At 42.1% G+C, this 17866-nt stretch overlaps 1 protein-coding gene across 1 annotated transcript in view; it reads right to left on the reverse strand.

Annotated features, from left to right (window-relative positions):
- The window catches only part of foxo6b (forkhead box O6 b), a 48080-nt gene extending 38878 nt beyond the window's left edge, over window positions 1-9202 (reverse strand). Inside the window, exon 1 of the mRNA XM_058619861.1 lies at window positions 8191-9202. Coding sequence (XP_058475844.1) covers window positions 8191-8688 — 498 coding nt within the window. The 5' untranslated portion in view covers window positions 8689-9202. The remainder of the gene's footprint in view (window positions 1-8190) is intronic.
- Between the last annotated feature and the right edge of the window lie 8664 nt (window positions 9203-17866).

Genomic DNA, 17866 nt, shown 5'->3' on the forward strand with positions numbered 1-17866 from the left:
CAAGACCTCGACGACTCTTCCCAACTGTTTCCTCTCCATTCACAGGACGGCTCGGATGAGGTTTGCCATAGCCTCTCATTCAACAACCAACCCCCATCTCCATCCAAATTCCTCTTCCCGTTCCCCACCCCCAGTTAACGCAGCGCCAAGCCCGCCAACTCAAGAGCTGCCTCTCCTTCTGCTGCGCCTTTGTGATAATAACAATAACTGTGTAGCGGTGCAGAGGGCTTTCTGTTGAGCGGGTGCCAGGCCGGCTGGCACACCAAACCCTCTAAGCTTGTTCCACCATCTCCAACCAATTCCCCTCTGTCTGGGCTGGCGCTAGAGCGTCAAAGGCATTAAGGCTGCTATCAATGTGCTCAGCAGCAGGAGCCTCCGCCACCACTCTCACACTCGCTCTATATCTTTTCTCTTTCCGCCTCTGTCCCTCTCTCCCACTCAATTCTGAATCCAGCTCAGCAAAGCAAAGGTTTCATTGGCAGGACAAATAATACCTTTGTTCTTCAAAATGTCTCCTTGCTTCAGTTTTCTCTCTCTCTCTCTGTCTCAGTGCCGTGCCCCTCGTTTCTCTCTCTCTCCCTCTCTCTCTCTCTCTCTCTCTCTCTCTCTCTCGCCTGCGAGTGGAATCTCAGCGGAAAAAAAGGTGATGACCATCAGTGTGGGCGGGAAAGTGTGTTGTGATGCATTACAAGCAGATTAGACACAAACTAACCTGAAGAAGACAGTCTGACACATCTTCAAAGCTGTCAAATATCAGCTTTCCTAGACTGTATATGACACTTTGTCACATTTGCCACCAAAAATGTGTATTTATTCCGTCAGGTTACATTCTGGGTAATACTAAATATTTGGTTTATTGTTGCCAAATGTTTCGCCTGATCCTTTCTGCACAAAAGTTCCCAATGTCTGCTAGTTGACAATTCTCTCCCAAACTTTATGACAGGACCCACTTCCTAAAAATCGCAATAATCAAACAGAACGGAAGCAAATTTGTGGAAAAAGGGTAGCAGCTAATGTTCATCCATGTATGTAACCCATAATCATTTCCGTGTGATGTTTGGTAAATTAATTACAACTTCATTTTACGCACGTTATTTAAATGTATACACATCAATTTTAATTAGATCTTAATTTTTTTGGGTGGGTAAAAAACTCTACTGAGACCCCAGTCTTTTAGGAATCACTGCCCTACAGTGTGTATACATAAATCAATCAATTAATGTTGATTTATATAGCACTTTACAATACCTGCAAGGTAAACAAAGTGTGTCACATAAAATTAAGTAAAAACTGCAATAAAATAACGACATTGTAGTGTAGTAAGTGTCACCGAGCTGCTAAATATTAAAAGCCTTTCCAAATGAAAATCCTTTAAGTTTACTTTTAAAAACAGTCATTGAGCAGCGACAGCAAAGGTCACTGCCGCTGTTTGTATTCTGACCTGGGGACGTCCATTCGCTGTTTACCATTTAAAAAAAACACCCTGTTGTTTTCATGCAAAGCAAAGAGTAAAAATGTTCAAATCAATTCTGGAGTTCATATAACACGGGGGGGCGGGCGACGTGTTTGCGCACATGTATTCTGTATATTTCCGCACACATATACACAGTCTGTACGCTCACTTAAATAAAATTGCTTTATTGGAAAAGACACAGCTGTGTAATAAATCCGCAGCCTCATAAACTTATGTCTTAAACTGTATAATACAGTTCTGCACAGACCTGAGACTGAGACCTTCACCTGACTCCGACCCAAAGCCATAAATTCCCTTTATTTCATCCACTGCTGACCATTAGCTTACCACACTAATGAAAGACCTCGGCAGCACTCTAATATCACTCCTTTTTACTTTTACAACAAGAGCACTATGTTTACTTCCTGCCGTTTCTTATGAGCGCCAGAGTGTAAACTTTATGCCCGATTCAATAACCTCTAAAAAAAGCCTCTGTGGCATGTACAGCGATTCCCACAAACAATCCCACAGTGCCACCAGTTGCATTTTATAGACGCAAAAATTACAGTTGTGCAGCTCTGTCGCTTTCAGCGAGGAGGATTTACGGGCGACTGAGATGTTGACTTAGTGTACGGTTCATTCTTCTTCTTTTTTTTTTGTGCATCTCTTATTAACAGAAGTGCTTTTCCAACACAGTAACAACCTCTTTCATTTGTCCTGTTGGGACTTCTGTGCGTCAGCTTAGAAAAAAATCAAAGGAACAAAGAGGGATTTTTCTTTTCTTAAAAGCAACACATTTGAAAAGAATTACAGAGCTACGTGACGTTGTCCTTTAAGCATCGCAACGTGGAAAACGCACAAATCGTTAGATACGGTCGTTTAGATCAAACTTGTTTTGGTCCGTGATTAATCTGCGCGGTGAATCTGGCATTTAAGTCGTTTTTAACATCCATTTTAGGGCTCTCTGTATGTTACGTTTGAAAAGTACACATACAAGAAACCACCAGTAAGTTTTGTTGTTGATAAGTTTCACTTGTTTTAAAAAATGTAAAATATTATTGTTATTTATTTGGCAAAAAACGAACTGAATTCACCTTTTTTATAACCAATTTTGAGGCGGCTTCTTCTCTGAGGAGTCAGAAATTAAGCAAGCAGAACATTCAACTAAAACTAGGTTTTCTGTTCAGGAATGCCGGAAAGTAAATAACTATAATTTGACATCTTAATCCAGAAAAATAAATGTGCCTTACTGTTTTTTCGAAAATGATTATAATTGCATTTTAGCATTAAAAATGTCATTTCTGTTAAAGAGCTTGTATACACTGGTGTATTAAACATTCCAGAAACATAAAAAATGACTTTGATAATTACCAGTGCTGTTAATTTAGGACAGCTGTGGTCTAATACATGTGTGAAACACTGTATAACCACTGTATATCATCCATGGTTGGATTATGTCAATAGTTATCAGTGGTTACAGTTCAACGAGAGTTAATGAAGAAGAAGAAGAACGGATGGTCAAATAAATGGTTAATGGAAAAGTCTTTGAAATGACAAAACAGCTTTATACGTTCATAAATGGTCTAAAATGACTGTATCTGACATACATTGAGTTTGTGATATCGGTATTAGACACAAAAAAGAGGTATCGACCCATCTCCTAGTGCGACTTGTGTGTGTTTTTGCGAGCAGTCGCTTCTTCCTGGACGTAATGATAACTTTAGTCGTCTGCCATCAGCATAAATAAAGGCTAACAACCACTCGCATGACAGTCACCGAATGTCTCACCTTCATTTTACTTTTGGCTCAGACAGAGACAGCACGCGTGGAAGAGAGGATTAAGGGACGAGGACAGAATGAGGCTGAGGGCAGTACGAAGAAGAAGAACAGGACGTTTGTCGGGTTGTAGTGCTGCTTGTTTGCCTTGTGCCCGTTATATCACCGCAGCATTTACTCCCACATTATTGTGCCTTGGACATCCTGCAGGTGGAGTCAGCGAGCTCCTGCAGTACCTGCCTGCCTGCAGACGAGCCCACGCACAGCCACTCATCACATCAACATTCTAGTGTTTGTGTTTATGTTCGCTGTGTGTGTGTGTGTGTGTGTGTGTGTGTGTGCATACCTCCCAATCACCACCAACCACCTACAGACTGGACTTACTTCATGACTCCATGTGACCAAACCCAGTCTCCCGCCTCAGCTGCATGAACAAACACGGCCAAAACACTCGACTGCAATTAGTGAACCTCAGTCAGAGGAATCCGGCACAGTAGCCGTCACAGTGGCCCCGTCACCCCGACCCCCCCCCCCCCCCCCCCCCTGCAACAAGCTTGAGCAACACTGGGCGTTTTCGGACTAAACAATTATAGGAACCAGCCACAGGGGAGCTAACCCGAGAACTACCCACCCTCTGTGGCTTTTTCCTCTGTTTGCGTTTGCACCATCAGCAGCAGCTGAGGTCAGGTGGTGTAAAGTCGGCCTGTGGTTCATACGTGACGTCGTTAACGGTGGCTCAATACCACTTTTTTTAATCTCTCATACCTTTATCACAGCCGTTAGTATCTTCCATTACTACTCCAGTACGGTGGTGGTTCCCAAACACTGGGTCGGGACCCACAGATGGGTCACTGGAGATTTTTTGGGGTCCCCCCTCCAGACATTTTAGTTGAGATTTAGTTACATTTGAAGGAATTTATCAAACAGCTCTTGGAAACGATTAGTTCACAAAACCAAACTGATATTAGCTGTTACAGATATGGCTCTAATTTATGCAAAAATTGTCTCTTGCTCATGTTTTATTTATAGGTTTGTCGTCTTTAAAAAGTGTAGTCCCCTTTCAAAACGTTTGAGAAACACTGCAATACAGGCTATTTTTCCATCTTAAAATAAGTCCACATATCTCATATAATCACAATATTACGGTAGACGTGCATCACTAACTTTTTGATGACATGACATTAATGGTGTACATCTCTTTTTGTAGCATTTATGAGAATTGTATAGTTTTTTGGGGGGATTGTATTGTATTTTAAGTTTCTTTTCTGATCCAGTGATTTTCACCAATATTAGACCAATAGTAATTCTGGATGGTTGAAGAGTTCAGCCAAAGAAAGTCCCTGAATTTAGAGCAAAGAAAATCTCCAACAAAGTCTAAAGAATTACAATCATTTCCACTTCCTGTGAGACGTGAACACGACAACAGTTCTACAAAACTTGGTATCACTATTGTGGGGAAATGAACCTGTTCACACCAATGTAATGGGGACTTGTGTCCCTTAAGGGGACAAAAAAAAAAAACAAGTCTATTGATTGTAAATCAATCAATGTTAAGGTGAGGGCATGTTTGAAAGTAAGGTCAGTAAAGGTTAAAGTATGTCTCCAGTCAGTGTGTGTGTGTGTGACCACAATCAAAGAAAATCCATACACCGCTGTTGTAAAAGAGAAAAGTGTAAACATGGAGGAGAAATCCATTCCACTGCTTTACCCTTTTGCACTTGACACTTAAGACAAGTGAGAGACACCTCGACTGTGTGTGGGAACAATGTGTGTGTGTTCTTGTATGGGTATCATTGTGAGGACCAAAAAACTTAATGGAGTGGGGACATTTTGGGAAAGTGAGGACATTTATTCACGTTCTGTCATCCCTTAAAAGTGCTTTAGGGTTAGGGTTAGGCACTTAGTTGTGATGGTTAAGGTTAGGGTAAGGAGCTGGGGAGTGTATTATATCAATGATTTTTCCTCACAAAGATATAAAAACAAGCTCTTAAAGACAGGTCATGATAACCGCTGGAATCTGATTTCTCTCTCATTTATCCGATGCAGCAAATGTTCATTTTTACACCGCTTTACAAAAATGAACAACAATCACTAAGGTTGTGTATATACAGTATATATATTGTGCTCAAGTGTGTGTGTGTGTGTGTGTGTGAGACCCTGAGTGTTTCAAATCCCATTAAAATCACAGCCAACTGTTGCCCTTCAACATGTTTTTTGTTATTGTCGAGGAGGAGTGTTGTTTTTGTGCCCCGACTCGGAGACTCTGCCTCCTTCCACCAATCAGCTCCGTGGACACTCCGGCCAATCAGAGGCTCCGCACGGAGCTGGGACACGAGCAAAACATCAAGCAGGACGGATGGGACACAAACAAACAAGAGCCGGGGAATTAAACCCTGCTTTTAAATCCAATTTTTAAAAGCCCCAACATACCATAAAGATTGGACAGGAGTTAAATCAAATGGTGATTTTAGTGAGATTAATCTGTGTTTTAATACGGCTCAACTGGAGGCTGGTATGGAGCCAAATGAGATGTCAGGGCATCGAATAAAACCCTGTGTGTGTGTGTGGGGGGGGGTAAATGTTAAATATTATTCTGTGAGCACATTAGAACATAAGGAGAAGGAGATAGATGATCAACTCCATTTAACTCCATTTAACATGTCCATTAATCCCACGGTGACTTCTGTTTCCTCCTCTCATATTAACATATACTGTATATATTATTGTTGTCACATACTGTATATAGTAAAGTGGTAAGGAAGAAGCTTAAAGGGGCAGTCTGTCAATTTACAACTTACAGGTCGCATAATGTCGCCAGGGAGATTTGAGGTTAAAAACAACCATGATGTCACAGTGATGTCATCACTCATGGTTGCCTGAGCTGAGGATTTATTCGTTGAAAGACTAAAGATATCTGCTGCTTTGACTGTGAGCATATTTTCGTTAAAGGGATAGTTACGGATGCCAGTGGAGACGCAAGGAAAAACAGGTTTTAGATTCTCTCGCCGCTCGATAGCTTTGTTTTTGTGGTAAAACTTTCCCACGCCAAAGTCCATAGAGAAAATGAGCGGTTTAATATCACAGCACAAAGGAATTGGTTGATCCACTGCTGCCTCCATCAGTGAATTCAAATGTGTTATTTCATCACTTCTGTGTTTGAAATCCTTCTTCTGGATTAACCTAAATGACACAAACTTACCAAGCGAGGCAGCAGGAGACCAGCAGCTACTGTGTCCCTGTGATTTTCTCTATGGGCTTTGGTGTGGGACAGCGAATCGTTTACAAACTCACTTTCCGTCCGTCTAACAGTGACATAAAACATGTTAAATTATCAAAGACTCTAGCCAGGTGTAGATTTTATTATGCGAGTCTTTTGTTAAGTGGCTAAAGTGTCTGTTTTTCCTCGAACGTCTCATTCTCGGCCTCGTTTAAATAATCTGTACTCTCACTTTACTGTCAGGGAAAATCCTAAACTGCTTGAACGAGCCTTTAAACATGTTTCCTGTCTGTCCTTTAGTTTATCCTCGTGATGTTAAATGATGTGTCTCGTCTTAAAGCTCCCAGTCGGAGCGAAGCCTGCTGTCACATTTAACAAGCAGGGAGTTACCAAGGCTGCTCCTGCTCGGCTGGACTCAACAATGTGTGGAGATTAGACATTAAGTGCCGCTCTTCACTCTTTGGTTAAACTCCAGCTACAAACAGAAGAACATAAAAGACAAGTGGAAAACGCAGAAAACCAGATTTGTTTTTCTCTGTTTTTCTTACAGATTCACTGTCATCGGGACTGAGGCAGGACAGTTTTCCTGCCAATTGCAACAAAACAACGTGGATAGATATAGATTACATTTTAAGACTAAATTACCTAAATTACACAGACTCACTTACATTATTGGCCGTAATTGTTTTTTTTCCATAATCTTTTTAATTTTCTTGTATTTATTTTCTCTTATAATCTTTTATAGATGTGCAAACACCTGTATTCATATTCTTTTTTATTTTATTGTGCTGCTATCACAAAAGAATTTCCCATTTTTGAGGGAACCATGTATCTCTCTTATACCAGTTGTGTTTAAATGTGAATAAAGGCAGAGTTCTCTCAGGTTTTGTTGAAAGAATTGAATCAGATTAAACCGATGAGTGTTTGTAAGTGCTGAGGTGTGTGTGAAAGGTGACACGTGGGAGGAAAAACTTGCAGCTTGAAAACAAAAGATCATTAATCCTCACACAACAGAAACTTAAGCAGATTACAACAACCAAACCGCTAGATTAACCTCATATTCATTTGAATTTAAGGGGATAATCTGTAGTTACATCTGTTCGCTGTGACACCCTCGTGTCGTCAGGTTTTGTTATTGTGCCTTTAACCCCCCCCCCCCCCCGCCCCCGAGCTTGACTTGTGCCATGCTTTCGCACCGGGTGCGCGTATTTCAACGTGCGTACAATAGATGGAGAAATGAGGAGAGAGGAGGGGGGGTTTCACGTGCACGCTCCTGTCGTGGACGCTGGCAGATCGGACCTGAGGCACAGTCTTGTCCCCGGTGTGACCCGGTAACGCAGAGAAACCAGACACTTAACGAATGCGTCACGGCGCGTAATAGGCGCCTTCATCCAGAGGAGGAAGGCGTTTGAGTCCGTGTGGCTTTTTCTCTCCTACACGCACAGGCTGCAATCCCCCCAAAAATACTATGAACCCAGTGAACCCTCATCCAGCCAGGCTCACCGCCCCTTTCCACACACACATACACACACACACACACACAGAGACACAGCTCTGTGGAGTAACACGGGGACACGCCACTGACATAAATTGTTGCAACCAAGGCTCAATTATGTGGCTTTTTCAAATATGCAGAGAAGGAGTTTTGCTGCAGACTCTAAATATAGAGAAGCTTCTCCACTAAAAGCTTCACCATGTGCTGTTGTGGTGGATTCTTCTTTCATGTGGCCTTTATCCTTCTTACCTTCCATCCGGCTGAACTGTTGCTGTCGCCTTTATCCTTGAAATATGGAACAAAGCGAACCATCCAGTCATAGATCTGGGACAGGGTGAGCCTCTTGTCGGGCGTGCTCTCGATGGCACGGGTGATGAGGTCTGCGTACGACAGGTTCCCCCACGCGTTCCGCCGCGAGGACTTGGCTTTGCGCAGCTGACCGGCCACGTCGAGCGCAGCCCCGGACATGCAGGCGGGAGCGGCGACCACCGGGGCCGGTGCGCCGGCTGGATGCTTGATCTCCGCCGGCGCGCCGCCTTTTCGCTCGGCGCGGCACGCGGGCACGTTGTACTGCTCCACTTTGACCGACGCCAGAGCCAGTCCCCGGTTCGCGTCGTCTCCACCCGGGAAATCCTCGGGACACGGCAGCGGCCAAGTGCACGAGCGCGACCGACTGGGAGGCTCAAATTCCGAATCGATATCAACCTGATGCGCGTCCATGCTGCTGTTCTCCATCATCATCAGCATGGTGAGGAGTGATGTCCAGAAACAAGGCAAGGTCACTCAGATAATAAAAGAACGCGCCAGTCAGTTCCAATGTCCAAACTGCTCCTTTTACGCCAAATAAAACAAAAATTAAAAAAAAGAAACAATCAAAGGTGTGTTGTCACACAGAGAGGTGAGGAGCCAGTGTGAAGGAGGTGTGGGCTGTTCTCATTCTCCTCAGTGCAACAATGTGGCATCATCATCATCATCATCATCATCAGGACAGATGAAGGTGTATCCGAGGCACCAACAACACTATCAGTGTCTCTTCCATGTTAATGCGTGAAACAATCACAGAGACTCAAACATCCATCGTGGAGAAAACACACAGCAGGTGGAGAGAAACGTCTGCTCCGGCTGCAGCAACAGTTGATCCACTCTGACAGATCAGGTCCACGGCAGGTGAACACAAACTCACAACCTCCCCACTCAGGAAAAAAGAGGAATTGACTTGACAATTTTCTCCTCCAGCAGCAGCAGCAGCAGCAGCTCTGCTCTCTGTGCAGATTTCACTGGTCACCAGCGCAGTTACTCCCATAGAAACGTAGAAGCAGGAGACTCTGATGAATCATTAATGCGAAGCCGTGGATTTCCAGACACGAGACAAGGAGACAAGGAAAATACAGGAGAGGAGAGAGGAGACCCTCGTGGGTTGGATCTGGAGCATCCTCCTCCTCAAAGCGCAGACGCGTTTCTTCTGATAGTAGAGCAGATATTTCTACCTTTGTCTGCTCACATGTCTCTCTCTCTCTCTCTCTCTCTCTCTCTCTCTCTCCCTCCCTCTCTCTCACGGCTTCATGCCACTTAACTGTAGCCTGGAATAAAGTGGAATAAAGTGCTGCCTCCATATAATTGGACGCCGCCTGAATCAAGTCACTCCCTCCAGAACAGGTTTCCAGAGAAGGAGGAGAGAGTGTGTGTGTCAGTGTGTGTGTGTGTGTGTGTCAGTCACATGCTTTCACAGAGCGTCTGTCTCCTCAGGTGATAGTCTTCAGTCTTCATGAGTTCTGCTTCATTAAAGATCTCTGTAAACTTTCTTGTTTGTGTGTTTAAAACAGTTCATTAACTAACAAAACAGAAGATGAAAATCACTCTAAATGTCGTAGTACATATGCCAGGCCTGTATGTGGCGCTACTGCTGCTGCGCCAACACCGGAGAAGAAGACATTGAGCATTTGCGTCCTTTTGTGTCACTTTGTAAACCGCTCAATCTCCCGCACCAAAGTCCACAGAGAAGATCAGCGATTTTAACATCGCAGCACACAGGAGTTGTCGATCCACTGCCGCCTCCTTCACTACGTTCAGATGTGTTATTGTGTGGCTTCAGTGTTTGAAATCCTTGGCTCACGTTAACATTAGTGACACAAACCTATCGAACAGTGCAGCAGTCGAGCAGTGGCTCCTGAGTCCCTGTGAGCTTAAAATGCTGGTTTTCTCTATGGAGTTTGGTTGTAGGAGAGTGAGCCTTTTACAAACTTCAGTTTACTGTCAGAAAAAGCTGTGTAATGGTGGAATAACGCTAGAAATATAATCTTAAAATGTTGTGGATTATGAACAAATAATCATTTGAATTGGTGAACCTTGCGTTGGCTTTCTGACGACGTCAGAGACGTTGTGTTCCACTCCTGGATCCAAAATTTTAATCATCAGTGTAATTATTTATTTTAGAAATATTGTGACTTTTTCTTGTGATATTGTGAAATTTTTTGTAATATTGTGACTTTTTCTTGTAATATCGTGACTTTTTCTTGTAATATTGTGACTTTTTCTTGTAATATTGTGACTTTTTCTTGTAATATTGTGACTTTTTCTTGTAATATCATGACTTTTCTCATAATATTGTGACTTTGTCTCGTAATATTTTGACATTTTTTGTAATATTGTGACTTTTTCTCATAATATTGTGACTTTTTCTCATAATCGTGACTTTTTCTCGTAATGTTGACTATGACTGCCCTTGAAAGTGAAAGATTGTAGTTATGCTTTGTTTAATCAAAATAAATGCAACACATGAATTATCCCTTTACAATCTTTGGCAACCATCTCAATTTTCAATTTGTTTTAATTAACTAATTAGGAAGAAAATCGCGTCATTCTCATCTTCCAGTGACTTAGAAACAATAATTCATACGTGTATTTCATCCTGGTCACTTTACTGCAATGCTCTTCTTATCCTGACAAAGAATATTTCAGTGTTTCTGTTTACGAAGATCTTCTCTCTGTTGTTATGTTAAAATAATCTGTGTTTTTTTTAAATCAGATGAGACTGATGAGCTGATTCTCTCTGCTCACACACACACTCATCATCACATCCGTGTGATTTAAACTCATGGAGGTCAAAGTCTCCCGGCACAGGTTCCCCTCGCTGTCTTTGTCACACTCCATTTCCTTTGGTGGCTCTGAGTCCATAAAGGCCGAGCTCCATCAATAGCCGCTCTGTGCGCCGTGAGCTCCGCTGGAAACCCCCCCCACCACCACCACCACCACCTCAACGCTGATAGAGAGGCTGCTGCTCTCTGACAGCCGGTTGTCACTGACAACCATAACCTCAAATGCACCTTAATGGAATGCTTTCATGAGGGCTAAATGGGCCTATCAAAGTGAAGGCAGCGAGCATTCAGTGGGTGACAGAGTGAAGGGAGGGAGGGAAAGATGGAGAGAGAGAGAGAGAGAGAGATGCTGTAAATGGGAACAAACAGAGGGAAAATTCAAAACACATGGCTCTGCGGTTTGGAGGGGAGATTTTTATGTGCCGCAGAGAAGTTGTAACAGGAATGTGGTGTGACTCCTCTCATATGGAATGAAAACAGTGCAGCCGTGCCAGCAGCAGGGTGGATGGAGAGGGTGTTCACACACACACACACACACACACACACAGAAAAGTCCTCCTCATCACCACAAAGGTGATGTGCCGCCGCCGCCGCACAAACACGGAAAAAACATGAGTCACACGGCTGGACACGACACGCACCAGGCAGACAGACAATTACCTGACATCACACTCACACACACACACGCAGGGGAGTGTTTGTAAAAGATGCTGTGGGCAGTTTTCTTTCTTTTTTTTCCTTTTTTTACGTGACTATGAGACTCATGTTTACATTCAGAACTCCAGTCATCATTCACTGTCGGATTAACTGATTCAACTGGATTAGAGTTTAGACTCATGTTTGTGTGTTTATTTTGGCAACATCAAATATTAACGATCTGCATATTGACTATCGCTGCTTCCTGTCGAGCTGCAGGTTCTCTGATGCCGACAAGAAGAGACAAGAAGAGACAAGATGAGACAAGATGAGACAATAATAATCACGCTTTTTTTTCTGCTTTTCCATCAGTGATAGTACCACGGTTCCAAGCGAGATGAGCCGATACTGAAATGTAATGTCGTCAGACCGCCGGGCCACTGATTGGTCAGAGAGTGTCGTCACTGGAAGAGTCATGAGTGCGACGTCCGACACAAGAATCAAATCAGTTAAAAAGACATAAAAATCCTGAAAACATGTGTTCAAATTCTTCTTCTGCTTCTTCAGAAATCACAGATGGATTTTTTTTTTAACACAGATCGAATTTGCCCTTCATTCTCATCCTTATGCTTCCCCCAGTCCCTGTTCTCCTTGGACTTTCCACCTGCTACCTTCTTCTTCTTCTTCTTCTTCTAATCAAAACATATGGTTGGTCACAGGGCATCTGATCAACCCTCCATCTGACCTCGAATTTCACTGTGCAATTTTGGTTCTGTAATGACAATAAAGATCCTTTCCTTTCTTATAATATTCATTTCTTACAGGCGGTACACAGAGAGGTGCAAAACTGCCCTCTACAGTTTGAAGTTTCCAATCCCAGTTCAAAGTTCTTCATCCCAGTTCTTCTCGTCCATCTTCAAGCTGTCAAACTCTTTCCAAAGTTATCCAGAGTTCTTCCAGCATTGCTAACGTTTGCTGACGCTGCAAAACAACCTCTAAAAAAAAAAATTTAAGAGACAAATAAAACCAATGAAACCTTTAAGAGATGGAGAGATTGCCCGATTCATCTGCATCTGTTTGTAATCAGCTGGTGGGAGGAACTCAGGACCCAGAGCCTCCATCTTAAAACCCATCAGGTCCCGTCAGGTCCCATCAGGTCCCATCAGGTCCTGACTGGCCCGGGTCAGGTATCCTCCCTCTGCAGCACAGAGAATGACTGCATTACCCAACTTTACATCATCAGCTGTGCTCTGAATGTGTTTTGGTCCAGTCTTATCACTCCCACAAGCCTCATTTCCAACAACAAATAAACAGAGAAGCCCCAAAGAAATCTGCCTCTACTGACATTATACAGACAAACAAATGATCACTGATGAGACACACGACGCCGGCGAGCGTTCATGTCGCTCCAAAGGGCAGGTTTCTGCTAAATGTGTTCAACCATCACAGCTTCATACGGTGATAATATGTCACTGTTGCGTTTATGGTCAATTTCTCCGCTAATGCAGCTTTAAATGCGGAGGCGGCCGATCAAGAAAACAAGAAAACAAAAACAAAAAACAGCTTACACGGGTTGTTTTGTAGGCCACTGACGTGACCTACTTTGTCATTTAAATATGGAAACTTGTGAAATGCACAAACCGCAGTGTCTTGTTTTTATATTTCTGTCTGTACATGGCATGAGAAGGGTAGCTTTGGGGCTGCTGTTTGGCATATTTTTATACTGTTGCTGCTTCCTCCTGCTTCCACTTTGTTGTGCTGCATCACACACACACACACATTGGACATAGAGGGATTAAAGGAATAGTTCAGTGTGATTTTATGAGGTATCGACACATACTCAGCCACCACCCTGAGACACAGGCTTCTTCTTACTGGAAACATTTCCGCCAGTGGGGACAAAAGGACAAACACATTCTAGCCATGTTAAAAAAAAAATAAATAAATAAATAAATAATAAAATCCATGCCTGCTTGAGTTTAATATCCGGAAAAATATGTTTATTTGACCTCTTTTCCCAGCTGGATATGTAAGTTTATGTTGCTTAGTATACGTTCCCTCTCCCCACCAGAGTCCATCGAGAAAAGCATCAATTTTTATGTCACAGCTCACAGGAGTTGTTCCTCCATCAGAATATTTATATGTGTGATTGCTTGACTTCAGTGTTTGAAATGCTTTACTTGTGTAAGTGACACAAACTCACCAAATGAGGCAGCAATAGACCAGCAGCTCCGGTTTCCTCAAGAGCTGAAAATGCTGATTTTCTCCATGGAGTTTGGTGTGAGTTTTCTAAAAAAGCTTCACTGGTTTAGTTTAGCTTTACTCCACCTTTGTTTTGTTTTTTTTTAAATTCTACATCTCTTACATTTCCATCACTCTGTATTCCTGAGAGCAAACACTAATTGCGTCTCCTCCACAGGTCTTCCTTCCTCATTTTCATGCCTTATCCAGCGAGCCAGTCAGTCAACCTGCAGGATTATTGATGTGTTTACGGGCGGAGAGAGGGGGGATGCCACTCCCTGCCTTGGGAAAGCCTGAGGCTTTGGACTGTTGAGTAACACTGTCTGCTGCCACCAGTGGCTCCAATCAGCAAAGTTGGGACACGCTCCTCTGGGCTGATAATGAGGCGAAACGGATTTTTAGATTCACCTGCTCCACTTCATTTTGGATTAAAGCCACGGTCTGTAGGAAAACTTCAGTCAGGGCCAAAGGAAATGAAGCTGCCAGCTGCTTAAATGTAATTGTAAAAATGCCATTAATGAATTATTAGCACTTTTTAAAAAAATACAAAGCACCTAATAAAGATTTTCTTTATTAGAATTAGCATTCTAATTCTATCTTAAAAATCAATTTTTGTGAGAATGACATGAAGTCAACACACTTTTAATACTGATGTGTACAACTTTAAAGCTGCAGTATGTAACTTTTGTGTTGTTGTTTTTTTATGTTATTATTCTGCCTCTGTTTGTTTTTCGTGAACAGAAACAATAATCTGAAACCAGACTCTGTCAGACAAGACTATCAGACCTGACGGAGAGAGCATTTGTGAGTATACAGCAGCAGAGCAGGGGCAGGCGAAGACAAGAAGCACTTATCCTGTCAATCCTTTTGTTGATGCTTCATTCTGTTTGCACACTGCAAAAACAGTCCTACTAGAAATAACCAAATATTATTGTCTTGTTTTAAGCACATTTTGCTTGGCTAGAATACAATAAAAAGTTTACAAGTTTAGCCGCTTTCTGAATGCCTCTAAAACAACCAAAAAAGACAAAACTTGTCAAAATCCAGGAAGTGTTTAATTCAAATGACTCTACTTTTTTTTTCTTTTGATAACCACTGGTTTACACTAAACTGTGAAGATTTGCTCCTGGGTCAGTAAATAACAATAACTAGATACACATATATGATCATTTACAGCTGGGGAAAAAAAGGCAGTGTAGGGTTTTTTTTATTTACTTAAAGTTACTTCACTACAGCTTTAAATCTTAAAACCAGCTTCCACTGCTAATGAACCCCCGTGAAGGCAAGTACAGTAGATGCAGCTATAACATGTTTCTTCTCTTATTTCTACAGGCTACAGCAGCTCAAGTCATTAACTGGCAACATGTGCAACCAAAGAACAAAGAGATGAGATTTAAACTAGCTCTAAGAAAGTCAATTACTCTACTAAACTTTGCTTCAGTCTTCAGCCTGAAAGAACCTCCCGTCTTTCTTTCTTTCTTTTTTTTTTAACTTCATCACTCTATAATCCCTCCTCCGGCCCTCCCTCTCCTTTACAACCAACCCCACTTACATAAGAGCGCTGGAAGTGTTTTCCAGCAGGACTCACTGCTGTGTGTGGAAACAGAGGGGCGGGCGTCTCAGGCTGTACACTGCCCATGGCCATCCCAGGAATGCATCCTCTCTGTGGGTCTGGGCCACAGCCAACCATGTGGCCTCCCAATGTCACCGAGGCGCTGAGACAGAACTGAGATGAAGTACTTTTTGAGGTTTCTTGTTTCCCCCCCAAAAAAACCCCAAAGGATGCATTTTGCTCCCACATTGGCCGTACATGCCGAGGTCGTCTAATACAGAGCTGCGCGCGTGGATTCTTTTCTTTTGCCTTTTATAGGTAGAAACCACAACAGTGTGTGTAATTATGAGATACAAAGTCATAATTATAAGATACAAAGTCAAAAGTACAACATATTATAGTCATATTTATGAGATACTAAGTCATAATTATAAGATACAAAGTCAAAAGTACAACATATTATAGTCATATTTATGAGATACAAAGTCATAATTATAAGATACAAAGTCAAAAGTACAACATATTATAGTCATATTTATGAGATACTAAGTCAAAAAGGTATGCTATACTAACTCATAATTAAGTCAAAAGTTTAAGATACTAAGTCAAAGGTATGAGATGCTAAGTCATAAGTCATAATTATGAGATAGTCATAAATAGTCAAAATTATGATATACGAACTCATAATTAAGTCAAATGTATAAGATATTGAGTCATAATTATGAGATACTAAGTCAAAGGTATGAGATACTAGTCATAATTAAGTCATAATTATGAGATACTAAGTCATAATAAGTCAAAGGTATAAGATACTAAGTCATAAGTATGAGATACTAAGCCAAATGTATGATATTCTAATTATAAGTATGAGATACTAAGTCATAATTAAGTCATATTTATGAGATACTAAGTCATTTATAGGTAGAAACCACAGCAGTGTGTGTTGCTCCTGGCTGACTCACAGCTCTCTGATACAAATACACATAGAGTTTTAGTCAGAAATATAATGAGTCCTGTGTCAGGTCGGCGGCGTGTGGAGCGCTGGCAGGATTCATCCACATGACACACTTCTCTCCGCTGTACCTGACATAAAGTGGTTTAGCTAACACTACCCAACACCTCCTGTTAATCCTATTTCAAATTGCACTCTCAAGCATGAAATCCTCTCACAGGAGGAAAGAAATAGTCAATGATACAGTGCAGAGGTGTTACAAAGATAATCTTCCCCCCACCACTTTCCCCACACTGGCTTTCAGGCAACAAAAGCAGGCAGGTACAATTAAAGTGTTAGTTCAGGGTTTGGTTGTTTTTTTGTTTTTTTTTATGTGTGGTTGTATGAGATACTGACGCATAATGCCCAATCCCATAATGCAACCCGGTCGACAGCAACCATCCTGAGACACTGCAAACATGGCCGCAGCTACACAGGAAGAAAGAATTTAACCACTTAACAAAATCGTTTTTGGTGCTATTATTGTGTTTATTGTTTGTTTTAGTGGTCATTTATTAAAAAAAATATCTACATATATATATGCTTGCTTATATTTACTCACATTAGACAATGTTTTTTGAAAGAAGACTTGTTACCGTTTGTAAATCATTTACTCAACGTTGTAAAAAATCAACGTTGTAAGATTGCAGGCACACAGGGGCTCCTTATCTACTGCTGCCTCCTGAGGTAACTTTGTGTCACCTAAGTAAATTGGAACAAACACTTTCAATGACACAAGTCACAAAATACCACATTTTAACTTACAAATGGAGGAAGCAGTCGATCAACAAGTCCTGTAAGCTGTGATGTAAAATTGTAGGTTTTCTCTTTGGACTTTGGTGCAGAGAGTGAGCGCCTTTGCAAAGCGACACAAAATCCTTGTTTAGATTATGTGACGGCCTCAGACTCCAAATATTCCTCTAAACCAGGGGTCTCAAACTCAAATGACCTGAGGACCACTGAATGTCTAATCTGGCGCACGTGGCCCACGGGCCGCGAGTTTGAGACCTCTGCTTTAAGCACGGGTCCTTTTCCTGAGGAGGAAAAAGTCAACGGGGTGAAGGTTGAAGTGAAATTCAGCTTGGAGTGAAATAAAAACTGCAACAGTATCTCAGTGTGTCAGCACATATGGCGTGATTTGACCCGCCCCTTTAACGGTGGTTGCAGAAAGTTAATCATGTGAACTCTTGCAGGCCTTGTGGTCAGCTGACCCAGCACTGATCCCAGAAATCAGGCCTCTTTTTTCTTCTGCTACATGGACCGTGCTTGACCGTCAGGACTAAGAGTTCACAGGGAGCAGCAGCATGAACACGGCCTCCAGCCTTGAAGACAAATTAGGCCGAGCTTCAGACCTCACACCTGACCCTGGAAATGGAAGTAGAGGAAAAATTTATTCACTCTGTAGCAGCT

This window comes from Solea solea, chromosome 20, assembly GCF_958295425.1.
Source record: "Solea solea chromosome 20, fSolSol10.1, whole genome shotgun sequence".
NCBI classification, from domain to species: domain Eukaryota; kingdom Metazoa; phylum Chordata; class Actinopteri; order Pleuronectiformes; family Soleidae; genus Solea; species Solea solea.